The 26,481-nt window shown below is 42.3% G+C and overlaps 1 protein-coding gene across 1 annotated transcript in view; it reads right to left on the bottom strand.

Moving 5' to 3' along the window:
- Positions 1 to 26,481, bottom strand: part of Shisa6 (shisa family member 6) — a 286,434-nt gene that overhangs the window by 128,292 nt on the left and 131,661 nt on the right. The window contains exon 4 of the mRNA XM_013013104.1: positions 20,126 to 20,221. Coding sequence (XP_012868558.1) covers positions 20,126 to 20,221 — 96 coding nt within the window. The remainder of the gene's footprint in view (positions 1 to 20,125; positions 20,222 to 26,481) is intronic.

Here is a 26,481-nt window from a genome sequence, read left to right as displayed (position 1 = left end):
GAGCAAAGAAAATAAGGAATTGAATCGTGTATGTTTAAATTTTGAGATCTGCTATTCTAATAAGATGCAGAACAGGGATAGTCCAGTCTCTATTCAAGGATCAAGTTAGCTCTGTTATGTATTAACAGATGACAAGGAATGTTAACGACATAATAATGTTGAGAACTTTGTCAATGCTTGTTGGCTGAAATCCACGCTATTTCAATATAGCAGTAGGGTGAGGAGTTGAGAAGCATAGAGGGGTGCTGCTAGTCTACCTGGTCTAAATGGAGACACCATCATTTACCAGCTATTTAATCTTGGCCAAGTGATGTAACCTCTCTCTTTGTTTCCCCCCCTATAAAACTCTGATACTAGCTGGGCACTGGTGGCTCACGCCTGTAATCCTAGCTACTTAGGAGGCTGAGATCTGAGGATCACAGTTCAAAGCCAGCCTGGGCAGGAAAGTCTGTGAGACTTTTTTTTTTTTTGGTTGGTTGTGGGCTTGAACTCTGGGCTTGGGCGCTGTCCCTGTGCTCTTCAGCTCAAGGTGAGCACTCTACCACTTGAGCCACAGCACCACTTGTGGTTTTCTAGTGGTTTATTGGAGATCAGAGTCTCATGGACTTTCCTGCCCAGGCTGGCTTTGAACCGTGATCCTCAGATCTCAGTCTCCTGAGTAGCTAGGATTACAGGCTTGAGCCACCGGCGCCTGGCTCATCAGTGAGACTCTTATCTCCAAATAACCACCAGAAAATTGGAAGTGATGCTGTGGCTCAAAATGGTAGAGGATTACAGCATCTGGGCCCAGAGTTCAAGCCCATGACTGGCTAAAAACAAAAACAAAAACAAAACAAAACAAAAAAAACTCAGATAGTAATTGTACTTGTGGAGCTGCTATGTTGAGTAAATGAATTAATATGTTCAAATACTTGGATAAGTGTCAGTACATTTTTTTAAATGCTATATAGGTGCTGGCCATTATTTATGCCCAACTACCATGCCATCCTTCTATTTTTGTTGTTCTATGCAAATTCCTCATGCTAATGCTATTTAGATTGGCTAACATCCAACACTGAGACTTCTGCCATAATTATCTACATATGGCAGCGTGATCATTCTAGAACATCCTAATGACTTTGATTAGAACCAATCACCGGTGCCTATTTACCCAACAGAATGATTGGCAGGGTTTTGGAAGGACTGGGTATTCCAATTATATTACCCTCGGGTATGGACTGTTTGAGCAAATCTGCCTGTCAGAATTGTGCTAAAACAGATCATTTTCTGTATATTTTATACAACCTAATGGAGAAACTGGGGGAAGGGGGGAGTAGAAAGGAAGGGAGTATGTTTGATTGATTGAATATACTGCTGTTTGAGTTTCTGCTGTTCAGAGCACTGTGCTCAGTGTGTGGTACTGTGGTATAGACAGAAGAGTGGACAAGGTACTGCCACCCATGGGGAACTCACCATGACACAGAGGAAACAGATTAGAGAATCAATACATTTTGTACAGTGCAATAAAGAATATAGTAGATATTCCCATTCCCATGGGATACAAAGGAGTTGTCTGTCTTGGTCCGAGAAGAGAGTTCCACAGATGAGAAAGAAAAGACTGAAAGACAAAGAAGAGCCAGCTGTAAGAGCAAGGTGAATGCGGTAATGGTGAGTGATGCTATGTACACAGTTCACAGGTATGAAGGAAGTGGAGCAGTTAGAGAAGTCAGACACGATTTCCCCAGTGTCCCTGAAGAAAAGATTGGGAGGTATAGAGCAATAGGGAAGATGGCAAGATTGTGCAAGTTGGCAGGCTCTTGTCACAGGTGTGGTGTGGGCATGTGTCTCTGCCTATGTGGTGGTCTACCTGAACCCTGATGATTGCTCCAGGAGAGGGAGAGAATCCAAGAAGTTGGAACTAACAATTGAGAGTTAATTTTCTGTGCAAAAGATACATAGACTGAGGGATGTTGCTACTGGCTATCTATACAAAGGGAGCTCCCTGTAACATTGATATGTTTGGTCTGTTTGGAACGATATATACACTGTCCAGAAAATAGGTTCTAGATAGTAGACAGCAGCCCTGGAGCTGGGCTGAGAGAAGAGTAGTGGATCATGGCCCACTCTCATGAGAACTAGCTCTCCAACCAGGGGTTCTCTGCAGGCACTAAGAAATCTTATCCTTTGGGAAGTGTTACAATTACTGAGTTCCAACCTTACAAACTATGATTTTGTTGATCAGGGTTTTAGCCTGGACAAAGGGATTTTAAAAAGAAGAACAAAACTTCTTAGGTGACTCTACAATGCAGGCAGGTTGAGAACTCATACTCTATGCTTTTGCTACCCTGAACTTTCCTTCTAGATTCTGTGAGAAATGTCACGTCTTGGGTCTATAGACCTGCTGGATCACAACCTGCATTTTCACAATATCTTCAGAAGCACTGACCACAGCTGTGTAGCAGAACCACCAATGTTATAGGCTCCCACTTCTATGAATTATGATCCAGATGGTCTTGAAAAGAGCCTTTCATAGGCCTGTCTTTTAAAGTTTCAGCAGGTCAGATATGCAGTTTCAGTAGAAGACGTCTTAGTGGGCTGTCACCATATATACCTGTAATCCTAACAGTGGGGAGGCCAAGGCAGGAGATCACAAGTTTAATAGCCTTAGCTACATAGCAAGAGCCTGTCTTACAAAGAAAAGAAAAAAGCCAGGGGTTGGTGGCTCACATCTGTAATTCTAGCTACTCAAGAGGCTGAGATCTGAGGATCACAGTTCAAAGCCAGCCTGGGCACAAAAGTCTGTGAGACTCTTCTCTCCAATAAACCGTGCAGAAAACCAAAAGTGGTGCTGTGGCTCAAGTGTTAGAGCACTAGCCTTGAGTTGAATCGCTGAGGGAGAACACCTAAGCCCAGAGTTCAAGCCCCAGAACCGACAAAAACAAAAAAGAAAAAGAAGAGAGTGAGGGAGAGAAAAAGAGAAGGAGGGAGAAAAGGAAAAAAAAGAAGGTAGGAGGAGAGAGGGAGAGAAGGAAGGAGGGAGGGAAGGAAGAAGGGGAAGGAGGGATGGAAAGAGGGAGTCATTGTCTGACTGCCGAAGGAATTTGGTTGAAGTCACTCTTGTGCAGACAGCGGGAGCAGTTCTCATCACATAAAGAGAGCTCTACATCAAGAAGGGATTTTGCACATGGCCCCTGGTAGGAACAGAGCAAATGATGGAGGTAATATGTGAGCATGAGGGTGTTAGAAACTCAACTGATAATCTTTGAAAGGTAGGGCCTATGAAAGTTGAATGGGTTGTGAGGATATGGGTTGTTGCAGGATTAATGCTGGAATGGCTTTGGCATAAAAATAACTTCTTGGTGGATTGTTTGCTTTGTCGTGACGTGACCAGCAGGAATGCCCTCATCACATGGTAAGCCAATGTCAAAGCTGTGTTTTCAGACCTGCCAGCCTCCTGAACTGTGAGAGGGAATCAGCTGCTCTGCTTAATAAATTACTTTGTCCCCGGTTAGAGCTATAGAAAATGGACTGAGACATGAGGTCATCATTGCTCAGTAAACCAACTTACCACTTCAGTGTGGTCCTCTAGAAAGGGGAAGAAAGTCAAAGGGCAAAGTGGTGAAATCTCCTTGTTCTCATCTGCATGTGTGCGCACGTGTGTGTACAAGTGTGGTGCAATAGAGCACTGACCTGTGTGTGCTTCATCCTTAGAAAAAGTCTCAGGGTCTGGGAAGGTGGCTCAGTGGTAGAGCACTTGCCTTGCATGCCTGAGGCCCTGGGTTCGATTCCTCAGCACCACATAAGCAAAAAGAAAAAAGCCGGAAGTGGCGCTGTGGCTCAAGTGGTAGAGCGCTAGCCTTGAGCTGAAGAGCTGAGGGACAGTGCTCAGGCCCAGAGTTTAGGCCCCACGACCGGACGCCTCCCCCCAAAAAAAGTCTCAGCAGTTCAGAAGTCCCTATGAGCCATCCCTCACACTGACTCCTTTCACCTACTTGTCTGCAGTTTGCAGTTGGTAGAGAGTTCCAGGCCCTTCTAAGCAAGAAGGCAGCAAGAAGGCAGGTGGGGGAAGAGAGCCAAACACACATAATATTTTACTTCTTTTTCTTCCATTCACAGAGAGCTGTGAGCAGTTAGGATCATTAGATACTGAGCTATACAGGCACAAGTTCCCCCAATTCTTTCCACCCTCACTCACCTGTCTTCAGTGGACAGGTAAGAACTCCTGCTCCTTGTCCTTATTCCCTACTGAGTGGGTAAGATTCTTATCAATGGATTCTCCCTGTGCCTCACAGAGACTCAACCGCACAGAGTGAATGAATGAATCAAAGCATGTTATTCCTCTTGCTATGAATCTTTTCATTTGAAGGATAAAGAGAGGAGTCTCAGAATCACTCGTGTCAGGAGCTGCTACTGAGTGTAGTTTTGATCTCCCTTATTGCCACTTGAGATTTTTCTTTTTCTCTTGACAGAAAGTCACTTCTTTAAAGTATGTAATTTCCTACCTAGCTCTTGAGTAATACCTCCCTCCACCCCTGCCCCCCCCAGGTGCAGGTGCGGGAGTAAGAAGGCAGCTGCGAGAACTTCACATGTGGGAGATATGGCCTTACAGTGACAGGGCATGAACATTGCCCTCTGTGCCATGTGGCTTTCTGACACTCTTCCTGAGTGGCCCTAGGGGGACCTGTCTGAGACTGATTGACAGGAGACCTCTGGGAATAACACCCATCCCTCCTTTCCTTCTGCCTTCAAGTACTGAGGGAAGGATTGGGATTGGGAACCTATTTAGAAAATGTGTTCATTGTTGCTTTAAAAAAATATCTCCTCTGTAATTAGATACTATGGGGGTAGTCAACCACGAAAAGCCACAACCACTGCTGTCGAGTTCCATAAAACAAAAGAAAACCCAATTAATCAAAATAAAGAAGAGGCTGGCTGAGCTCAGCACCTGTCTGAGCCACTCCGCCCCCATTCCCACCCAAAAAGGCAGCCTTGACAATGAGACCAGGCCCCATCCGCTGGGGTATTCCCATTCCCAGGTGGATGGGAGAAATCACAGACTCTTTGACTCTTCTCCCAAGATCTCATCTCGTCATCCACAGGCTAACAGTTTGGTTGCACTCCTACTAAAACTTTTGGAAGGAGTCTCTGAACCTGACAATTCAAAAAAAAAAAAAAAAGGAAATAAGTCAATTAAACCAATAGTCAGAGAGCACTTGTATCTATGTGGGACAATGGTATTCGCAAAGTCCTGCACATAGACTCCATCTTGCTCCCCATTGGCCTTTCTGCGTTGCAAGGCTGAGCCTTAGATTCAGTGACAGCCTAACTAACAAACGGAATACTTCTAGTTATTTGCCTTCACTGGAGAGGCCTGAAGAAAAGGCAAGGTAACAATGAAGTAGGGAACTCCATGCAGCCTTAGAGACCTCTCACCAAGAGCAGTCATCTGCGAGGGGCTTTCCTCTCTGGAGTCTGGGACCCCAAGGTGATGAGTTTTATTTCAATGCTCACGCTTTTGGAGACAGTTGCTTCAGGGTATCAAGTGCTAAGTTTGGGAGGCCGTGAGTTCAAGAAGCTTTTGGGAAGACCACAATTCTTCCCCCCCCCCAAGTGTGCAATGACTGACACTCTCAGCTATTTGTCTGGCCCTGGCTCAAAGGGAGAGCCTGCATCCCTGATACCTTCGAGTCAACACCTTTGCCTGCTCCCTTGCTGAGCTCTGCCTCTGTCCTTTTCAGCCAGAACCTATTGTTGACATCCACAGGTGTCACACTCCATATGATTCCCTCATTGATCGGCTTCTCCTTTCCATCCAAATGCCCACAAAAATGTATTTCTTTGCTCTCTTGAAATTCAGCTGATCCATAGGACTTGCTTCGGTCAATGACATGGGAATGGATTCTCATGCATCACATGACAGTGGGAACACTGAAGAACCTCTTCTTCCTTATCTACCTTGACTGAGAAGGTTGGCATTCTGATTGGATAAAGTGACTTAGTGCAAAGGGCCGAAGGCTGATAGGCTCAGCATACATCTCATGAAGCAGGGCTAGAGGAATGGTCCTAGGAGGCAAAAGAAGCAGGAGCTCTTGTATTTTTACTAGCATAGAAGAGAGACCAGAATCCAATAGGCAAAAAACTTCCCAATTCAACAGTTGGACTGAAGAAATGAGCAAGAAATGGGATGTTTTCGGGGACTGTAAATAACCCCCCTGATTCTCTTGGGAAGCTGGATGAGCTGAGAAAGTTCAACTTCTAAACTATTTCAAAAGGCAAAGGGAAGTGGGAAAACTCCTGGTGGTTAGTGCCAGGAGCCATGGCAAACAGTGGAGTTCTTCGTTTGAGCAGAACTGCAGCCTAATCAAGTTAGGAGCCCTTCACAATGTCTGCTCACCAAGATGTCAAAATGGCTAAGGCCCAGTGTCGATGGAATACTGCCCTTCTTCTCTTTCCGAAAGGGAGATTGTGGGGGTGGGTGCACAAGAAGTGTGCACGGAAGCAAGCAGGTCTCTTTGCTTTGCAGACCTACAGTTTATAGATTTGTAAAGGTGTTATGAAGAGTCCCCCGGGGACCTGCCGTGAGGAGTGCCGAGTGTCAGTCATCCCAGACTGGTAACTCAATGCCATGACCATTTGAGCATTATGGCTTTGCCTTGGAGAAGGAGAGAGTGTGTTTGGTATACAGGAAAGATAAGAAACTGAACATTTGATTCCCCGGCTAGAATAAACATGACTAGAATTCACCACTATGTCCTATTCTCCCTTCCTTCTAGAGGAATGAAAATGTCATACTTCTTTGGATGTCACCCCAGGATGTCATCCTGTACCTCATTGCTTCCTGAGTGGTAGGCACAGGACATGAGTTACTTTAGTATTTGATGTGCAAGTGACCAGGATGTGTCATCTCAGGGTGGGTGCATTCAGAAACCAATGTCTAGTTTTCTTTATCTGCCTCCATTGTGCTATGAAGGAGGCTGCTAGTTCCAGGGCAGTTATAGGATGGCACAGTCCCTGTGTTGTCTCTGTTTCTGAGGTGCCACATGGAGCTCATTTGTTGTAAAGGATTGTTTGAACTTACAGTAAACTGTATGGGAAACACTTAAACCATCGTTGCAATTCAGCCACCAAATCATGTTTTTTAAATCACTCTCATCTCAGCATAGCCTCTGATTTTGATAATGGTAGAACTCTATCACATAAATGGGGCTGAGATGATTTACTCTGAACATAACTCTGATAGTTCTGAGAACAGATTATAGAATCAATTCAAGTATCTGGGACAAGACCAAGTGTCAGGCCTTATAAACACGTGTTGGATATAGAGGTCCCAGTTACTTGGTTTTTCTTACTCTACAATATTGCCCTAAATCTCATCTAATCAAAGAATCTCACTGGAAAATATAGTCTGGGTATATCATTAAGTAATATTATAAGATAACAAATACTTTATAAATATTGGTATACCAGAATCAATACCTGCTGCAGGACCTTGATATGAGAAAACTATTGGAGACTGAAGAGCATGATAAAAAACCAAGTCTTCTAGCTGGGGACCAGTGGTTCATGCCTATAATCCTAGCAACTCAGGAGGCTGACTGAGAGCTGAGGATTGCAGTTCAAAGTCAGCTCAAGCAGGATAGTCCAGGAGAATCTTGTATCCAATCAACTAAATAAAAAGAGCAAGAAATGGAGCTATGGCTCAAATGGTATCCTTGAGCAAAAATGATTAGGGACAGTGAGTGTCAAGGCCCTGCGTTCAAGCCCCAGCCTGGCACCAAAAACTGAAACAAGGCTTCTGTAGAGCCATAAAAGTTTGAGTAGGAAAGCAAGTGAAAATGTGCATGTCAAACATTTCAGACTTTGTGGATACATTCAGTAATAGATAAAGCATTTGAAAAGGTTATCCACATAAGATCTGAGCCATGTGGAAGTAAAATCTGAATGACTGGTCAAGTGGACACATGTACATTCCTTGCTAATGGAAGAAATGTAAGGATTGGGAATTACTCTGGCATTCTAAGCAGGAGTATGCTATGGCAAAAATTGTATTGATGAAAGATTAATTTTAGTGGCCTGTTCAAAAGGGAGAGCTGAGTATGTGGAGATAGGAATTCTAGATATACTGATATTATAAATAAAATTGGAAACAAAAACTTGATTTAAGTGAATATGATAGTGATTTATGTGATTTAAGATGTGAAAGAGCCCAGGGATGTATTTAAGGAGAATCTACAAGTACTAGGTTGGGGATGAGGAATGTGTTCTAGAAGAATTGAATAAATAAAACATAAAGTTCATGCTTTCAGCTTGGGCAAATAAAAGAGAATGATGTCAATAAAATTTCAGCAGAAAAAAAAAGAACTTTGAGGGGAAGATCAGATTCACCTAGGAGACGCTGAGTTTGAGGTGAGGCAGGAAACACCCAGTGTCACTCTTGTATCGAAAAGACTTGATTAACAGAGATCATTGACAAGATCAGCGACAGTGAGATGGGTATCTTGCCTAGAAATTATGGCACATAACTATACAAGAAAAACCAATGGACCTTAAAGACAAAACTGTTCTCAAGGCTTTAAATAAAAAGATCAGATGACTTATAAGATCTAAAGGTTTAAGCTATCATCTGACTTCTAAAAAGCAAACAAAACAGTAGCAACAACAAACAAAAGCAAAGGCAACAAAGGAGCAGCAATTAAACAAACAAACAAAACTCAAGAAAAGCGTGAACCTAGAATTTTATAACCAAGTAAGTTTTTCCTTTAAATGTCTAGTATAAGAGAGGGATCTTCATCCAACAAAGAGATGACTACACAAAGTTCATAGCAAAACATCTTTTTCAGCTTCTATAGAAATATTCACGATTTCCCCCTCAGATATATTAGTGTGGTGTATTTCTGCAATGTATTCCCTGGTATTGATTCACGCTTACATCTAAGAATAAATTCCATTTAGTCATGCTGTCTTGTTTTCTTAGCATCATACTGGACATTGATTTATTAATATTAATTCAGCATTGTATATCAATATTCATGAATGACACTAGTCTACCATGTTTCTCTTTGGTCATGTTTTTAAATCCTGTTTATTATTAGTGTTCTACTTTATTAAAGAATTTAGGAATTTTCCTTTTATTTTCAGTGCTCTAGGACAATATATACTACATCAAGACTATCTTGTCTTTAAAAGTGGGAAATCATTCTGTGAAAACATTTTGGCACCCTGTCCTGGGTATGGGTTTTGTTCCTTGAGGACATGAAGGTTTTGCTATTTAATTTATTTTTTAATCTTGGTATTTAGTACTTCTTGTTTGTTTTCTGATAATTATTTTTCTACTTAATGCTGTCTAATACAACTTTTTATCTAGTTTATTAACTTGTACTGATTTTCTTTAATACAGACTTCTTGCCAACGTACCAATCAGTACGTTTGCTTTACTTTTTCTGTTTACTTTCTTTCTCCTTCCTCCATATTTTCCCCTTTGAGACATGGCTTCACTTTGTAGCTTAGGCTGTTTCTGGCCTCTTGACCAACTTACATTTTTTTTTAGTTGAAACATTTCTTCTTTATCATATACAATATTACATAATGTCTACTTTCAGAACCACAAAACCACTTTTTTGTTTGTTGGTTTTTGTGACAGTCTTGGGGCTTGAACTTAGGGCCTGGGCACTGTTCCTGAGCTCTTTCACTGAAGGAAGACTAACACTCTACCACTTGAGCTACAGTTCCACTCTGGCTATTTTGGTGATTAATTGGAGATAAGAGTCTCACTTACTCAGGCTGGCTTTGAACCATGATCCTCAGATCTCAGCCTCCTAAGTAGCTAGGATTACAGTCTGTGAGCCACCAGGTCCAGTCCACTTCTGTTTTAATCCCTGTATATGTGTGCATATAAGTGCATATGTATGTATGTTCCCCTATCTTTAGTTTTTCTATGAACTTTGTCTAGTTATCTCTTTGTTGGATGAAGATCCCCTCCAACAGATTACTCAGAAAGTGTTCATAGATACAGAATTCTCTGAGTTCTTATATTTTAAACCATTACTCTATATCCAGGACATTTGAAGGAAAGTTTGCCTGGTTATAATCCTACGTTCATACTTTTTGAGTTGTTTTTAATAAGTTGCTGCTTCTTTGTTCCCTCACTTTGTTTTTGCTTGTTGTTATTATTTTGTTTGTTTTTTAAAGTTGGATGATAGTTGGATACTCATTTGAAATTAATGAAAAATTAAAATCTTAAGGAAAAGGAATTAAGGAATACTCTCACCATGAGTTAGTCTGTCAACACACAACTGTGTATTTGTATATCTACCCACTATCTGCCTAGCTATCTACAATTTCTATCTATCTAGTGGAGCCCTGAGACTATACCTTAGGAAATTCTTGGAGCAAGAATGTGCTTTATCTCTACTGCTACTCAACCTGTACTAGTTGTGTTAAGCCAATGCAATCAGTCCAGGTAAATTAACTAGCAGTATAAAGGTAGAGAAGTAGAGGGAAAACCAGGAAAAAAAGAGGGAAGAGATGACACTGTTCAAAAAATAAAGAAAATAAATATATTCATTACCTGACTTCATAACTGTAACCCTTCTCTACATCACCTTTCCAATAACAATTTTAAAAATAATCAAAAAGAGAAAGAAAAGGGAAATAAAATGGACTCCATGTGCATATGAATAATAGTATCCCTAGAATGCTTGGTAAAAAGAATTCCAACCACAAAAGAGGCCACTGAGGAAAGAGGATACAAATTAACCCAGAGAAAACAAGAGCCTTCATATACAGAAGCCTAACTGGAAAGGAGCTGGCAGTCAAGGAGCTCAATGGACACAACCTTGTACTTCCCAACCTGTAGAACCAATTGGATATATACACTTCTATTGTTATTAACTGGTCTAGTCTATGATATTCTGTTAGAGTAGTACAGAACGGATTGGGATGAGGGCCAAACATAGAAGACCAAATTCAAGCAGGGACCTGAACAGTAGGTGGACTGGTCCTATAAAGACCAACAGTGAAGACTATTCCAGGCAGACAGACTCCAAGGAAGGAAGAGTAGGAATAAAGTAAATGTTTGTGTGTAGTTATCAGGGAAAAAAAAAGGTAGCTTCAAGTCATAAGCTGCAGCAGGACGGTACAGGGCGTTGAGTGCTTTGCCTTGAATCCTGCTGTCAATAGGGAATAATAGGGAGAGTAGAAGAGGATGTTCAGTGAAGTTTTGAAGTCAGTCAGTATTTTTATGATGGGCATGCTTTGTTGTGAAGAGTTGATGTTAATATTTAATACTCCAGCTCAATAAAGAGCCTTTGAGCTTTTGTAAAATAGGAAGTCACAATAGTTCTGAGCTTTAGGCAAAGACAGGTGAACTGGATTAAGCCAGGTTAAAGCAGAGTAGAGTGAGTTAGATCATTCTGTCTGCTCAGTAGAAGGCACAATGTGGGGGAAGAAGGGACAAGAATAGAGTCCCACAGGGGAGGCTTTTGTAAATTGTTTGGATAGTAAGGAAGGGAGGAAGGCTGACTACAAAGAAGACCAATGCACACCATCAGAAATGCAACAATAATGGATGTGGAGGTGGGTGCTGGAGGAAAGATACCAATGACCGTGGGCACTGTGTAGGGCTATGCTTGAGAAACTGAAGGGGTGGGAACAGCAGAGAAAAGACACACTGGGCTTAAAAGCCCAGGCAGAGTTGTGACTTTTGGTCTTCCCAGCAAAATAGTTGTAAAATCACAAACAAGAACCCACCTTGATAAATGTAGGGACATCTTAAAGGGAGTCTCTTGAAGACAAGGAATGCCTTACCGCTAAAGGAAAAGCTTAAGTGACAGAATTAGAGATACAAACATAGGCAGAGGGACAAATAACCAGAACCTCCCAGAACTCATCTCTTTTACAAGAGGGCAGAGAAGACTGCTCATTTTATTCATTGGCTCGATTGCCACCACTCCTGTTTCCAGAGCTGCCAAGAATCAAGCTCCTTCAGCTGTAGGCATGTGGTACTTTCTCTGTATACTCTGTTCCCTCATTGTTTCATTATCCACATTTTTTGGCCTTCTGTTCCTTTCTTGCTCTGAATGCATGATTTCCTCTGCACAAGTATAATCTCTATTGAATCCACTCTAGCTGGAGCCTGTGCCATGCCCTGTACATTAAAGTTGAATGACTGCAGACATCTGCCTTCAATTGCTCTTTATAAAAAGTAGAAAACCGTTATGCTCCCCCAGAATGATTCTCCCAGGGCAAAAGCAGAAATGATTCACTGGGACACAGATGAAGAGAACAAGATTCGGACATTCATCCTATTCAAGGAATGAATAGTGTATAAGCTCCGGTCCCTCTGAAGCCAGACTGCACATTTATGAATTGTTGGTCAAAAGGCTTTCAGGTGTGAATATCTTTCTTCAACACCATGCTCAGATCAAGATGCTCTTCAGGCTGCCACTGAAGAATGCAGGGGCAGGGGCAGGGGAGGGACTTACATGCAAAGGCTACCTCTGAGGGAAAATTCTGTTTTATTCTGTGTGGTAGTTTTATGCCCAAGAGGTGCCTTATCCTGAAATCATCCCACAACATCAGGTAACAAAGGGCTCACCAATCCTCCATGTATGGTTACCTGAAGAAGCTGTGATCCAGTACCATGCAACTGGGGCCACAGTTGGGTGAAGCACTGGCTCCATGAGCTCTGCTCTCTGAACCATTTCCACAATGAGTCACTCAAGGATGGCATTCTCAGTGGGAGGAACAGAGGCCAAGGGAGTTAAACATCCATTTACTATACCTAGCTCTGCTCATGTGGGGGTCAATCACACACAAAGGCTTCACAGAGGCCTTATGTATTTGTTCTGCTTAATTCTGTTCTCTCTATCTCTGTCTCTGTCTCTCTCTTTCTCTGTCTATCTGTCTGTCTCTGCATGTGTGCATATGCGTGTGTGTGTGTGTGTGTGCGCGCGCGTGCGCACACGCCTGTACTGGAACTTGAACTCAGGGCCTGGATGATTTCCCTTAGCTTTCTCACTCAAGGCTGGTACTCTACTACTTGAGAAACATATCCATTTCTGGCTTTTTGGTGGTAAACTGGAGATAAGGGTCTCATGGACTTCCCTGCTTAGGCTAGCTTTAAACTGCTAGCTTCAGATCTCAGCCTCCGGAGAAGCTAGCTATGAGCCACTGACTTCCAACTCCATTTTGCTCTTAAAAACAGAAAGATAGAAAGGAAGAGGAGTGTATGCTAGACAGTTTTAATTAAATTTATTTTTCAATGGGTACACAAAAACTGCACGTATTAATGGGGTATCCTTTCCCTTTGTGTAATGTTCAAATCAGGTTAAATTACCTATCTCCCCACACATTTACTTGCTGGTTTATATTTTCTGGTGCTGGGGATTGAACACAGGCCTTTGCATGTGCTAAGCAAGTGCTCTACCACTGAGCTACAACCTAGCCCCGCATATCTTACTCATTTCTTTATGATAAAACATTAGGATTGCCACCTGTAGCTCTATGCGTTATCTATAGTCAATCACCTTACTGGGCCATGACACACTTAAACATCCCCCCATCCAGGTACACCATAGCACCCACTGATTCTTCCCATCATCCCCCTTCCATTTCTAGCTCCTCTAGACATTTTTTTTTAACTTAATCGTTTGTGCCTGGGAGGGCTGGGGACATTACCTTCAACCTTCCCCTGCCCCTTTTTAACTACATTTCCCATATCTTTCCAGAGCTGTCCTGGAATCTGCTCACTGGGTTCCTAAGGAATCCCTTTCTATCACCCCTTCAAGCCCAAGTACTCCTCTGCTTCAAATTATTTTGCTCCTCATCTATAAGACAACCTGGCTTCCTAGATTAAGGGCCTGACAAATGCTTCTCAGAAATAAAAGAGATCTTGAAGACCACTGCAAGGACTTTCTTACAAAATTTATGTATCTATATAGATAGATATAGACATATAAATATATATATATATATATATTAGTGCTTCTCAAATTTTAGTGTGCATGTGAATTATCTAGAGATCTTATTTAAATGCCAATTCTGATTTTCTTGGTGCGTGGTGGAGTGCAAGCATCTGCATTCTAACCAGCTTCCAAGTGATACTATTGTGCCTGGCCCTGCTATTCTACAGCTTTCAAAGCCGGGGTGCTTTGTGCTTGGGTGCCTGTTTCTCTTCCCATCTCCATAACCGCTCTGGCAGGCAGGTGGTACTGCAGACTTTTCTTAAGATGGATATCATAGAGGTCAAGGTCACATAGCAAGTGATGAGGCCAGGAGTTGAGCCTGTGTCCCCATAATAACTCTCTTATTTTTGCCATTCCTTTTTTTTTGTTGTTTCTTTCACAGTCACAGAGTAAGCAGGTTTAAATCACCGTTTGGGGGGAAGTGGACTCGACTGTGACCCTAGGCAGCAATGGCTGAAATGTCCTTCTTCTATCATGTTCATAATCAGTGTAGAAGCAGAGCCATAGATAATAATACAGTTGTGACCCAGACTGTGATGTGCTGAAGAACTCTCTGTCTTAATGCTCCACTTTTTGGCCACCATGAGATCCTGGCAAGTATAGATGGAGAAGGCCTCCCCTCCTGGCTACAGACCCTAGGTTCTTGACTTATTCCCACAACTTAGCTGTCAGGGATCGTGAGACTCTTGGCAGTGAGTCGAGGAGAAGGAAAAGCAAATGCCAAAGGCTGGCTTTTGGGAATGGGGGGATGGTTCCCAACTTGAATGGCCAGTGCCAAGAACAGTGCCCGAGACATTGCACTGACCACAAATCTTAAGAGGCCATCTTGAGCCAAAGGTCATTGCAAGAGGAAGCTTAGATCTGGCATGAGTGAGCGGTTGGAAGACGAGAAGAGCAGCAGTGCGCTGGCTGGGTAAGCCAGCCTCTGGGGAAACAGAGGGACTTGACTTTCTGTCTTCTCCCAAAGAAGATTTTGTAGACAATACTAATATTCAGATTGAAACATGATTCATGTTTGATCAAAAAGTAGTCAGGTGCCTGGAAGCTAAGGAGTAAGGGATACATTCATGAGCCCCAGATTCAAATGTCTTCTCTGTTGTTCCATTGGTAGGGGCTATGGGAGATCTAGCTGTACCCAAGGTAACAGAATGAGCAGTGCATCCTGAGACTCATCCTTGGCCCTGTACAATTTCTCTTCACCTTATATCAACTCAGGATATAAGGAGATAGACTGGTCCAGCTACCCAGATACAGGCCCCAAAGCAAGCATGAAGCAATGTCATGTAATGAGCATATGGACCTATGGACATACGGCTGATGGATGGGAAGTTTTTTCTTTGACACCATTTATTAAGCAGCAGCATAGTTTAGGTAACATTCTATTCAGTGTAACATATATTTCCTTTGACTTAAATGCATTACCTGGTTTTGAACTCAGGATGTCACGCTTGCTAGGTAAGTAGAGGACCACATGAGCCATGACTTCATCCTTTTGGCTTTAATTTACTTTAATTTGCAGATAGGATAAAGATACTTGATTCCTAGGAGGAGCCTCAGACCATGATCCCCCTGCCCCCACCTCCTGAGTTAGCTGAAATTACAGGCAGGTACCACCATATTCTCTGTTTTTCTTTTTTTTTCATATCTTTCTTTTCTTTTACTTAACTACTTTTGCTCAATCTGGTCTCAAACCACAGTCCTCCTATCTCCAACTCCTATATAGCAGGGATTATGGACAACTGTCATCACAACTTGCCCAGTGTACTATTCCAGCTCAAAAACTGTCTTAGGATGAGGTGAACCAGCAAGATGATACTCATTTCATTGACCAACTGAGAACCTGATTTTCCTAGTGCCAGGCCTATTTTCTCAAGGGGGGTCTCCTGGAGGCCATCAGGTAGTCCTAGCTTAGTAGTAGACTTTGTGGGTGACTCAGGAAGGGAGTGGGTACAGGACACAGTGATCTTCCTATCAACCTGCAAGGTTTTATGGCTGCTGACACTGTTCTAGGTGGGGACAGAATCCTGAGCCAGATGGAGAAAGTGATAGCATCCTTCTTAGCTTTCTAGAAGGTCGTGGGCGTTCTGAGTCACAAGACATACATACCAAAGGGAATTTTGTAGAATAATTGTTCCATGATGAGCCAAATGGCAGAGTTTACACACAAGTATCCAAGGTTTGTTTCCCCTTGTATCTTTTTATTGTACTGGATAGCACTTATCTTGGGAGATGGGTGAGGATGGAATTCACCATTCATGTACATCCATCCTTTATTCTGAAGCCATCAGTGTTTTCCTTTTATTAACAATAAGCAACTTGGGTGAGGCTGATTCGATTAAAACAAAATAAGGAATTATACCAGTGCCGAAGTGCTGTTCAGGATTATGTGAAATACATTTGATAAAGCTGGGCACCTGGAGTTTATGGTGTTCAGACATTAATCAGCAGAGTAAGCAGCAGAGGCTACACAAGGGAGTTGTCCCTTATAAATAGATCAAACCACCAGTAGATAGTTTAGAACTTTGTTGCTCTTGGCAGTGATCCTAAGTCCCTCCCTGCTCCATTTACACTCTGCCTGTCCACCCTGTCTCATGGAAAAGCATAGGAAAGATTGCTCCCAAGTAGTATTGGCTTTCTAGAGGCCATTCTTAGGCAAGCCTTCCCTGACCCTCCCTCCCTTGCTACACTTTCTGCCTCACCGTTTCCATGGAGACAGGATGCCTTCTGAGTTCTGTGCTTTATCTGGAGTCCAGTCTTCAAATACCTTAGTATAGTCCAACCCACTCACTCCCCTGGCTCTGCTCTCCAGACTGTGAAAATTTCTAAGCTGGATTCCTTTAGTCATATAGCTCAGGGAACTCTTCACCACCATCCACTGCAGATCTGAGAGTCTGGCTCAGAGTCAAGTGGTAGCCTGAAGTTCCATGGAGGCCCCTGTATCCACATTCTTCCTTCCCTTTCTATAAGACCTGATCAATTCTTGCAGAAGCCTCAGTGGTGCTCAGACAAGTGACTGGAGGAAGAGATAAATACTGCTCCCATGATGCACTGCAGCAGACCAGCAGGTGCGTATGGGGAAGGGCTTCTGGGGGAAAAACAAAAAAACAGTAAAGCCAGACTTGGAGGAGAGTGCTGAGAGGGAAGTCCATGATGAATGGAGAGCTTGAAGAAGCTGAAGGAGGTCTCTGAATTCAGTGTTCATGTCTACTTCCTATAGTGCCTTGCTCCTACTGTTCCCCCATTAGCCTTTGCAATTACCCAAAGCTATACCCTCAATTATCACATCCACCAGGAAGCTTTTGCCCATGCTTTTCACTTGTTCTTGTCATCTTATGCCCATTTGACCATCAACCCCAAACCATTGCCTAGTCTGTACATTTTCTCAATGTTAAAAACAATTTTCAGCATCATTCTCTTCTCAGGGAGTGAGTGATAAAGCAAGTCCCATTGGTTCATAGTCTAGAATTCCCCCTCCCGACTGAGCAGATTTGCTCAGATTTGGGGTTTGAGCTGCCAGGATTCCTCTCTACAAATCTCCCTGTTGCTGAGATTCCTAATCAACCATCAGTATTGACATTTGTCCAGCTTTGATCTCTGTCAGTCTCTGTTTTTCTCTCTCAGTCTCTATCTGTATGTGTGTGTGTGTATGTGTGTGTGTGTGTGTGTGTGTCTGTCTGTCTGTCTTTCTCCCCCTCTCTTTCCTTCCCTCACTTCCTCCTTCCCATTCCCCATTCTGTGTCAGCCATACTGGAGTTTGAACTCAGGACCTCATCCTTATTGGCAGGCACGCTATGACTTCAGCCTCCCTCCCAGCCTTTTTTGCCTTAGTTCTTTTTCAAGTAGGATCTCTTCATTCATTTCTTTCAGAGCTTCCCCAGGACTACAATCCTTCTGTTGCTGGAATTATGTGTCATACACCTGAACCAACACACTTCCTTCTTAGCATTTATTTTCCTCCTTCCTTTTCTGCCTCAGACTTCATGGTGTGGCTGGTTTGGTCGCAACATTGGCTGTCTCTACCCAGCCTCTTCTCCAGGGAGTGAAGTGATCCATTTTGGATCTTCCTTTGGGGTCTGGAAAGGGCCTCTTGAGGCAAAAGCCATTTGTCTTGATGGTAACTTGGCACTTCATAGCAGTCCCAACTCTTAGGTCCTAGAAGCTATTCTGCCCTGCTTCCTGTGATCACACAGACCTCATTTCTGATTATTCACATACACATGAAAACTATTCCCTCAAGCTGTCCCAGAGGTCCTGTTCACCTTACCTGGGAGGCCTTCCTTGGCCTGTGTTGCTTCCTCCCACAGCACTGTGTGGACTCTTAACCTGCACTCTTTTCCTGCACTTCATTTTCATGGATTTTTTTTTCATCTAGCTAGGCAATCACTTCTGTAATCATAGCTACTTGGGAGGCTAAGATCATAGGACAGCATTTTGAGGAGTTTTCAGTATTTCAGGGTGAAATTGGGGATTTCAGGTTGAAATTGGGGATGGGCATATGGGTGTGAAACCAGGAAGCTGAGAAGTTTTGGAAGAATTGACATGTTCTCTTTGAAAAAAAAAACAGATTTGCAGCTTCGTTCCATCTGTTGTAGGTAATTGAAAATTAGCCTCCAAGATGGCTTCAATGTTCCTCCTCTTCTGATCTCATTGCCTCTGTGTAGCTACCAAAAGTCGAAGGAGGACTGACTTGTATAACTCATAAAATGTGATCAAAATGATGATGTGCAACCAGTATGCTTAGTTACCAAAGACATGGTGGCTATGTCCCTCTTCCTCAGATCACCAGCTCTGAGGACACATACCCACCATACAATGAAGTCACTCAAATAGCCCATGGAGAGAATGTCTTGTTGAAAGACCAAAACCCCTCTTCAACAGCCAGTCCCATGAGAGTCTGCCATCTTGGAACTGGATCCCTTCAGATCACCCAGTCCTACCTCACACTGTGATTGCAAACTCATGACAGACACATTTAGGATAACCCAAACCCCAGCCCTCGGAAATGGTAAGTGAATAATTGTGTTTTAAAATGCTAAGTTTTAGGCCAGTCTGTTTCCTAGCTATGGGTAATTATTATGAAGTGGAGAGCAAAGTGCTGGTAGGTGCAGGTTTAAGTCTACATGAATGTGTCTATTGCTGTAATTTTCAGTGGTTAAACTGTGAGCCCATTTCTCCTTCTGGAGTCAGCTGGTCCCAAGTGGATTCAGCAGTTCTTAGTAGCCACAAATGCCACCTGTATCCTCAATAAACTTTATTTAGACACAAAGAGACACACAGAAAATACATACACAGATACAGATTTTTTTTCTATAGAGGATGAACAAACATCACATTGGGGATTTAAAAATCAGGTGCATGGAATGTAAGAAAATATTGCCGAGTTCCTTGTTTGCTCACACTTGGAACAGACACATATTTCCGAGGAAGACGGGATGTGCTCATCCCGACAACAGGATTCACATGTGGTCTATAATAACAGCACACAGGTGTCGGGGAGGGAATCAGTCAGAGGAGTTAGGGATCCAGTTACCCTTGATGCAACAGAATGCTCACAACACTAGTAGGACTCTGCTTAAACAAAAGACAGGATCGGGGAGGATTCCATTCCCCTGTGCAGATGCTCTGCAAGCTGTCGGCTAGGTCATAAAGCAGCTTAGCAGAAACGCTAGGTTAGCTTTCATCTTGCGGCTGGAAAGGTCTGCATAACCTCTACCTTTGTGTCCATATCACAGAGTTATACAGAGACACACATAGGGTGGTAAAAACTCTCCACATGCATACTGGCTTAGAAACCCACAGGACGGAACATTCATTGACATGAGGTTATAAAACGTGGCTTTCCAATGGGAAGGGAATAATAGCCAACTGGCCAGGCAAACACACACTTTGTAAATGCTGCCATATCCTACCATGTTGTCTGTGGTCCCCACCCTGAGGGAAGCCACTGGCATTCTGCACTCTGCTCTTGCCACGGATAGAGCATGATAGATGTCTCTTGGGAGTCGATCACTTGCTAAAGTTGCACCTGAGACTTCCTAGTCATTCTTGTCCCCAGGACAAGCTGCCATAGAACTGCCCCCATTTATTCCTGTTTTGGAGGAAGCCTCTGGGTCATCTTTCTAGTTCTGATCGGGTTCCCTAGGCAACCTCTGTACTTTAGTAAAAAATGGTTTCCACTGTACCCTTCGTGTGTCCTCTTCCTAATGTGACAAATCCAGATGAGATGAAGTTATGGAGATCTGGTCCTCCACTTCGGTAAGCCTCCTTCCCATAATGCCCTGCAAGAAGATGGGGCAGAATTACCTGACGCATCCACCACACAAGACAATCACAGCTCCATTGCACCCAACAATGATGGTGAGCCTGTGTCCAAATCAACAACTGAGCCAGATGGCTGAACTCATCAGGCAAACAAACAACAATACATAATATATATCATATATATTTCAGAGAATATATTTCTATATATATAATATACATAGATACACATATATACATTATACATAATTGTATATATGTACATATATTATCATGCAACAAAGAGTGTTGTGTTGAAGGAAGAGGAACCAATGGCTTGGTTTGAGACATTTCTGACTGAGCACAAAGTATACCAGAAAATTGCTTTATAGATGTTCCTCAACTTACAATGGGTTACATCCTAATCAACCCATTGAGAGTTGAAACATCATAAATAGAGATTGCATTTGGCACACTTAACCTATAGAAAACCACAGCAAAGCAATGCATATCAGTTGTTTCCTTCAGGATCATGGGGGCTGACTGGTTGTTGTGATTCATGACTGCCACTGACTATGTGCAGAGATGATCATACTATATCCTACTAACCCAGAAAAAGACTGAAATTCCAAGTAAAGGATGAGTGCTGCTTTGAGACAATCATAGCAATAATAATAATAATAATAACAACAACAATAAAATAATCATACATGGAACCATCCATTAGTCAGAGACCTTTTATACTTGCCCTGCCTTTCTTCCTTTTCTTTCTTGTGTAATATATCTGCTTGCTTGCTTTCCAAAATATCCAGGAGTAGGCCTAATGGGGGCTGCTCTGCATACATGAGTGTTTGAGAATCCCACATTACAGAGGAGACTACCAACTTGCAACTTAAGAGGACTCCAACTACAGAGAAGGCTGACAAGTAGAATGGTGTTTATAAAACCCTGGCCAAAATATTTATGTGTTTTCCTTTTTTTTGTTTTAAACTTTCTGCAATAAGACCATATTCCCCCATGGGTCAAAGGCAGATATCTTCCTGTGGTGTTGAGGGGGAAAAAATGACAAAGGGTAGGTTAAGGACCATGGGAGAGGAAATTCAAAGAGAAAGAAGTTAATATTCCACTTCTGACATTCAACATTGGACTCCACAATATGCTTAAAACTCAGGCATTGTAAAGAGAAAAGAATACCTTAAATGCCATCCTGAAGTGGAAATAAAGAAAAGTCACTTTCTTCACGTCACCACAAGCATGTCTTAAAAATCGTATTCATTATTATAATAACACACAGAATGATTTAAAATACAAAGTTAAAAATGGATAGAAAATGGTATATTAACTATGATAACAGTACTGTAAAATTTCAAACCAGGGCATTAAAAATAACATTGAAAAGATTAAAAGAAAATGTACAAAGATACTGACAACTGCCTTTGGATAGTTGAAAAGCCAGTGTTCATTTATTTCTCCTTTCAACTTTTCTGTATTTTACAAGTGATTTTTTCCTACAATGAATATATAAGTTTTCTCATATGAATGGGTAAAATAAATGTCTACCAGAAAAGCTCAGGATCAATGAAAATACAAACCAAATCAATTTTTTCTCAGCAGGTGTGCTCTGGATCAGTAGATCTCAACCTAGGATCCCAGGTAGAACCACCGGCAGGGAAGCTCTTAACATAAACACCCAAACCAATTCCAGAGCTTCTAATCCAGGTGAGTAGAGTCTCAGCTCAGACAGGAGAATTCTGAAAGTGTCCTCTGGGTTTCTGATGTGTAACCATCAAGGAGAACTCATTATGCTTGAGTGAGAAGAGAAAGTGTCAATAAGTTTCAACAAGTTGAGTTTATTTGGGCAGATTCAAATAGCATTTTGCTGGAGTTTCTTAGATAATATTTATGACCAGAGTTCCAGTTTTCTTTGTCTGGAGGGCAGAGTCTGGTCCTGGCTGCTTTCTTCTTAGCCCAGATCTCAAGCATGAACACATATCAGAATAAGGTAGAATATTCAGACAGCTCCAATTCAATAGACATGGGTAGAGCTCAGGAGTCCCAATTGGCTTGGCCCCAATCCAGTAGATGTGAGGTAGGGCTCAAGAATCTACGTTTCTATCAAGGTCCCTGCTGATACCTGTGCTGGAGGTCCAGGGACCATACTGGAATAACTGCTATCTAGAGCTTCAGGATTATAAGGGATTTGAACTCTGGGCTTTGTGCTTTCCAGTCAGATGTTCTATCACTTGAATCATGCCTCCAGCCTTTTTTGCAGCCATTAGTTTAAGCAAGATCTCATACTGATGCTGAAGCTAACCTAGATGTCAATCATCCTGTTTGTGCTTCCCACATAGCTGGGATGCCAGGTACATGCCAGCACATTCAGCTTTCTATTGCAGCAGATGGAGTCTTCTGAACTTTTGGCTCAGTTGTCATTGACCCATAATATCCTCCTCATCTCTGCCTCTTATAGAGATGCTAGGAGGTTGAGACACCCAAGCCTACCAGGATCATGAGAACTTTCCCTCTGACACTGGAACACATTACTTCACTCCTCAGGGGATCCAGCTTTCCGTAGGGAACACTCTTTTATTAATTTTTGACTTGTCTATGGATTTGTAAATAGCAAAGTCTCTGCGTTATGTTCCACCATCTTCAGTATTGATTTGTTTGTAAAAAAAATTTATTTGTAAGAAGCACAAAAATAAACCAGTTTTAGGGCCTTTCATTTGCTCAGCTGGCCTGCAAACAGAAGATGCTGTACCACTTGAGCTATACCTCCAAGCCCTGCTTTTGACAGGTTGTTTTGAAGGTATAGGCTTGGAAACTTTTCTGCTCGATCTGGTTTGGAACCTCACTCTTCCAGGTGTCAGTCTCATGAATCTCTAGGATTACAGACAGGGGCTGCTGGTGCCAGGCTAAGAAATATTCTTGTTGTAAAACCGTGTGGTCATCACCTATAGGTACACAGAACTGTCAGTAAAGAGCTACTCCCCAAACCTAAAATCACATGACAACGGCCCATGTACCCTGGTGCCTAGAAAGATGCATCCTTTTCAGGGTTGTGGAAGTTGCTCTACTGATGGAAGAAGAGAGGGGTATCCTTCTTCTGTAACAAATGGGTGGGTATCTGCCTCACCCAATCACAGAAGAGTAAGAAGAGGAAGTAGCAATTCAGAACCCTCATACATTTGGATCTCATTAATTCAGAACCTGTGATACATCCTGCAGAACTTGGGCTGGTTTATTTTTGTGCTTCTTATAAATAACAATTTTTGATAAACAAATCAATACTGAAGACGATGGGACATAACGCAGAGCCTGTGCTACTTACAAATTATTCTTATCTGTCAGCCAGAACAAGGTCCCTTAGGACTAAGCACTGCTCTAGTGCTTTGGCGCTTGTTTAAAAGGGAAGTGGAATTTTCAGATCAGCTACCGTAAGACAGTGCTTGTATGGTTATGGCTTAGTTGGTTTTTTTCCTTTCTTTTTTGTTGACATATAGAAATGGACATTTTACAGTATTTTGCAGTTTATAGATGCTGCTTGCCAACACAATTTACTTAATGTTTTAATCAATACTATCTGGCAAGTTGTTTATTGTTTGTATCTTCTAGTTTATTGATGGGCTAAGGTTGGTAGAGGAGTGAGCTAGCACTCACATGTCCTCTGACTCCAAATACCATGGTCCTTACTTACATTGTTTACATTCGCACTTCATTGGGTTCACATTCTCCTCACAAGAACCTGACCAAAAATGATCAGTTTCCAAGTTCACAGAGCTAGATAATGGTTTGTCCTAGATATGCATGCAAGTTTAGCTGAAAATCCAAAATCATACTTTATCAATGATTGCATCTATTACCTGACAAATGTAGCTATGACTCTTCTCCAAGAGTGTTTCTAGGACATGTAGTAGAAGTGTTAGGTTAGGAGAGTTCAACTTAGTACCATTCAAGTTCAGGGGCTCATTCCTATAATCCTAACCACTCAAGAGACTGAGATCTGGGGATCATGATTTGAAGCCAGCCCTGGCAAGAAAGTCCACCAAAAAGCTGGAAGTGGAGCTGTGGTTCAAGCAGCGGAGGACCAGCCTCGAGTGAAAAAGCTAAGGGACAATTCTCAGTCCTTGAATTTAAGCCCTAAGAATGGCACCCATACATACATATACACACATACACACATAGATAAACATTGAGAGAGAGAACATATGTATATATATATATGTGTGTGTATATGTATATATATATGTGTGTGTGTTTATATATATATATATATATATATATATACATATGAGAGAGAGACAGAAAGAGAGAGAGTAGAGGTGGGGAAAGAAAGAAATAGGGTAATGAGGCAGGACCCAGAGCACTAGATGGAAATAAAGAATATTCTGTGGTCAAACACTTCATAAAATACAGAGTAAAAATAAAAAGGACTTCTCAGAGGCATTGAACATTGAATTCTCTATGGCGCCTTTATATTTTCCAAAGCCATCCCTAAGGACTTATTTTGGGAAGTTTCCCAGGAAGTTGAGGCCGATAATGCACACAGCTTTTGTTTGAGTTGAGGTCCTCTCTTGAGCATTCTCCTGACTCCCCTGGGTGGCACAATGTTGGTAGACTCCAGGTTAGAATTTGTGATCTACTGAGACAGTGGTAAGGTCTGATAATTCTCTGGTCTGACAAGTTCTCTGGTGATACAGCAGGTGACCTTTGTTCCAAGGACTACATTTCATGACCACTATGATAGAAGAAGTGGCAGGTCAGTCTTCAGCTGGACCTGAGACCAAGGGCTAGAATGATTTACTTTCTCCGTACCTTCCAAAGTTTTAACATAAACAAGAACATCATGAAGGAAAGAAGTCTGGCAAAAATGGAGCCCCGTGAAGGAGGGAGAGGAGTAATGTCTCTTCTGTGTCTTGGTGGTGTGTAGATTGGTGGACTGATGACATGTACGAAAACAATGTGTATCACCAAGTTCATTAGCTGTAATGTAAGAACCGCGCTTTACTTTGCCCTGTAGTAGCTTCTGAGTCTCTGCTGGCTATTAGTTCCAGAATATATGCCTAACCCAATAACAATCGTATTGCAGCAAAGTTCTAGGTAGAAGGAAGCAAGAAATTTATGAAGCACCCCAGTAGCATAAGCAATACCTATGTCACTGCACTGCCAAACCATGTCCCCATCAACAGCAAGAGTGATTTTGCGGTTCTAAGAAAATCCAACACCACCTGCCACACACATCTGTGGGAAGCAGTAAGCAAATGACAACTCTACCTCTGGTTATAATACTGCATCCATAGTTCCTGTAGAGGAATGTTCATTGACACTCCTCTACAAAGCAACAAAAAGTATAGTCTAACTCAGTCTTTTCCCAGTTTGCCTTGACCTCCTGCAGGAATTCCATGCCTTCTCAAATCTCAGTAGAAGCCCTAATTCAGAAGGACAAGACCAAGCAAGGACAGTACCCAGGGACCAAATGTCCCCAGGAAGGAAGAGATTAAAGAGGAGGTCTGAGGCTGAGCTTCCTGAGTTAGCCAGTGCTGCTGCTGGCTCTGATTAGAAGAGACCAGAGGGAATGCCTCTCCATAAAGAGTTGCTGCAAAATTTGGGGGGGGGGAACCCATACACTATCCAAATGATGATTCCTATAAAACTCAACAACATTTTGCATCTAGGAGATTAGAGCAACAACTATGGGAAGGAAAGAAATCAATCAGGATTGTTTGCCTGGAGTCACAGATCTGGATCATGGAATGGGTATAGAGAGAAATTGGGGGAAGTAGAGTCTAAAAAGAAGTGCACTGCACAATCAGTGGTATATGACCACGAGATAAACTCATGTGAGAAAAGACAGGACGCAACAGCTAATGCTAAGACTCACAATGAACTGAAAGTAAGATTCCCAGAGGAAAAAAATAGAAGAAGTAATGCCAAAGCCATAATTTATAATATTTAATGCATATTATATGAAATTTGGAAAACTGAGGGGAGGAGGTGGGTAGGGAGGGATGAGCCAGAATGATGAAATGGTTTGATACCAAACAGGATACACTGTATTTAAAAACAGACTTGGTGAATTGTAACCCCTTTGTACAACTACTTAAAGACAATAAAACATATAATTTAAAAAATGTTGGGGCTGGGAAGTTGGCTCAGTGGTAGAGCGCTTACCTTGCATGCGTGAGGCCCTTGGTTTGATTCCTTAGCACCACATAAGCAAAAAGAAAAAAGCCAGAAGTGGCGCTGTGGCTCAAGTGGTAGAGTGCTAGCCTTGAGCTGAAGAGCTGAGGGACAGCGCCCA

This window comes from Dipodomys ordii, unplaced genomic scaffold (assembly GCF_000151885.1).
Source record: "Dipodomys ordii isolate 6190 unplaced genomic scaffold, Dord_2.0 Scaffold19, whole genome shotgun sequence".
NCBI classification, from domain to species: domain Eukaryota; kingdom Metazoa; phylum Chordata; class Mammalia; order Rodentia; family Heteromyidae; genus Dipodomys; species Dipodomys ordii.
The sequence above is the reverse complement of the archived record's forward strand: the minus strand, read 5'-3'. Positions and strand labels throughout refer to the sequence as shown.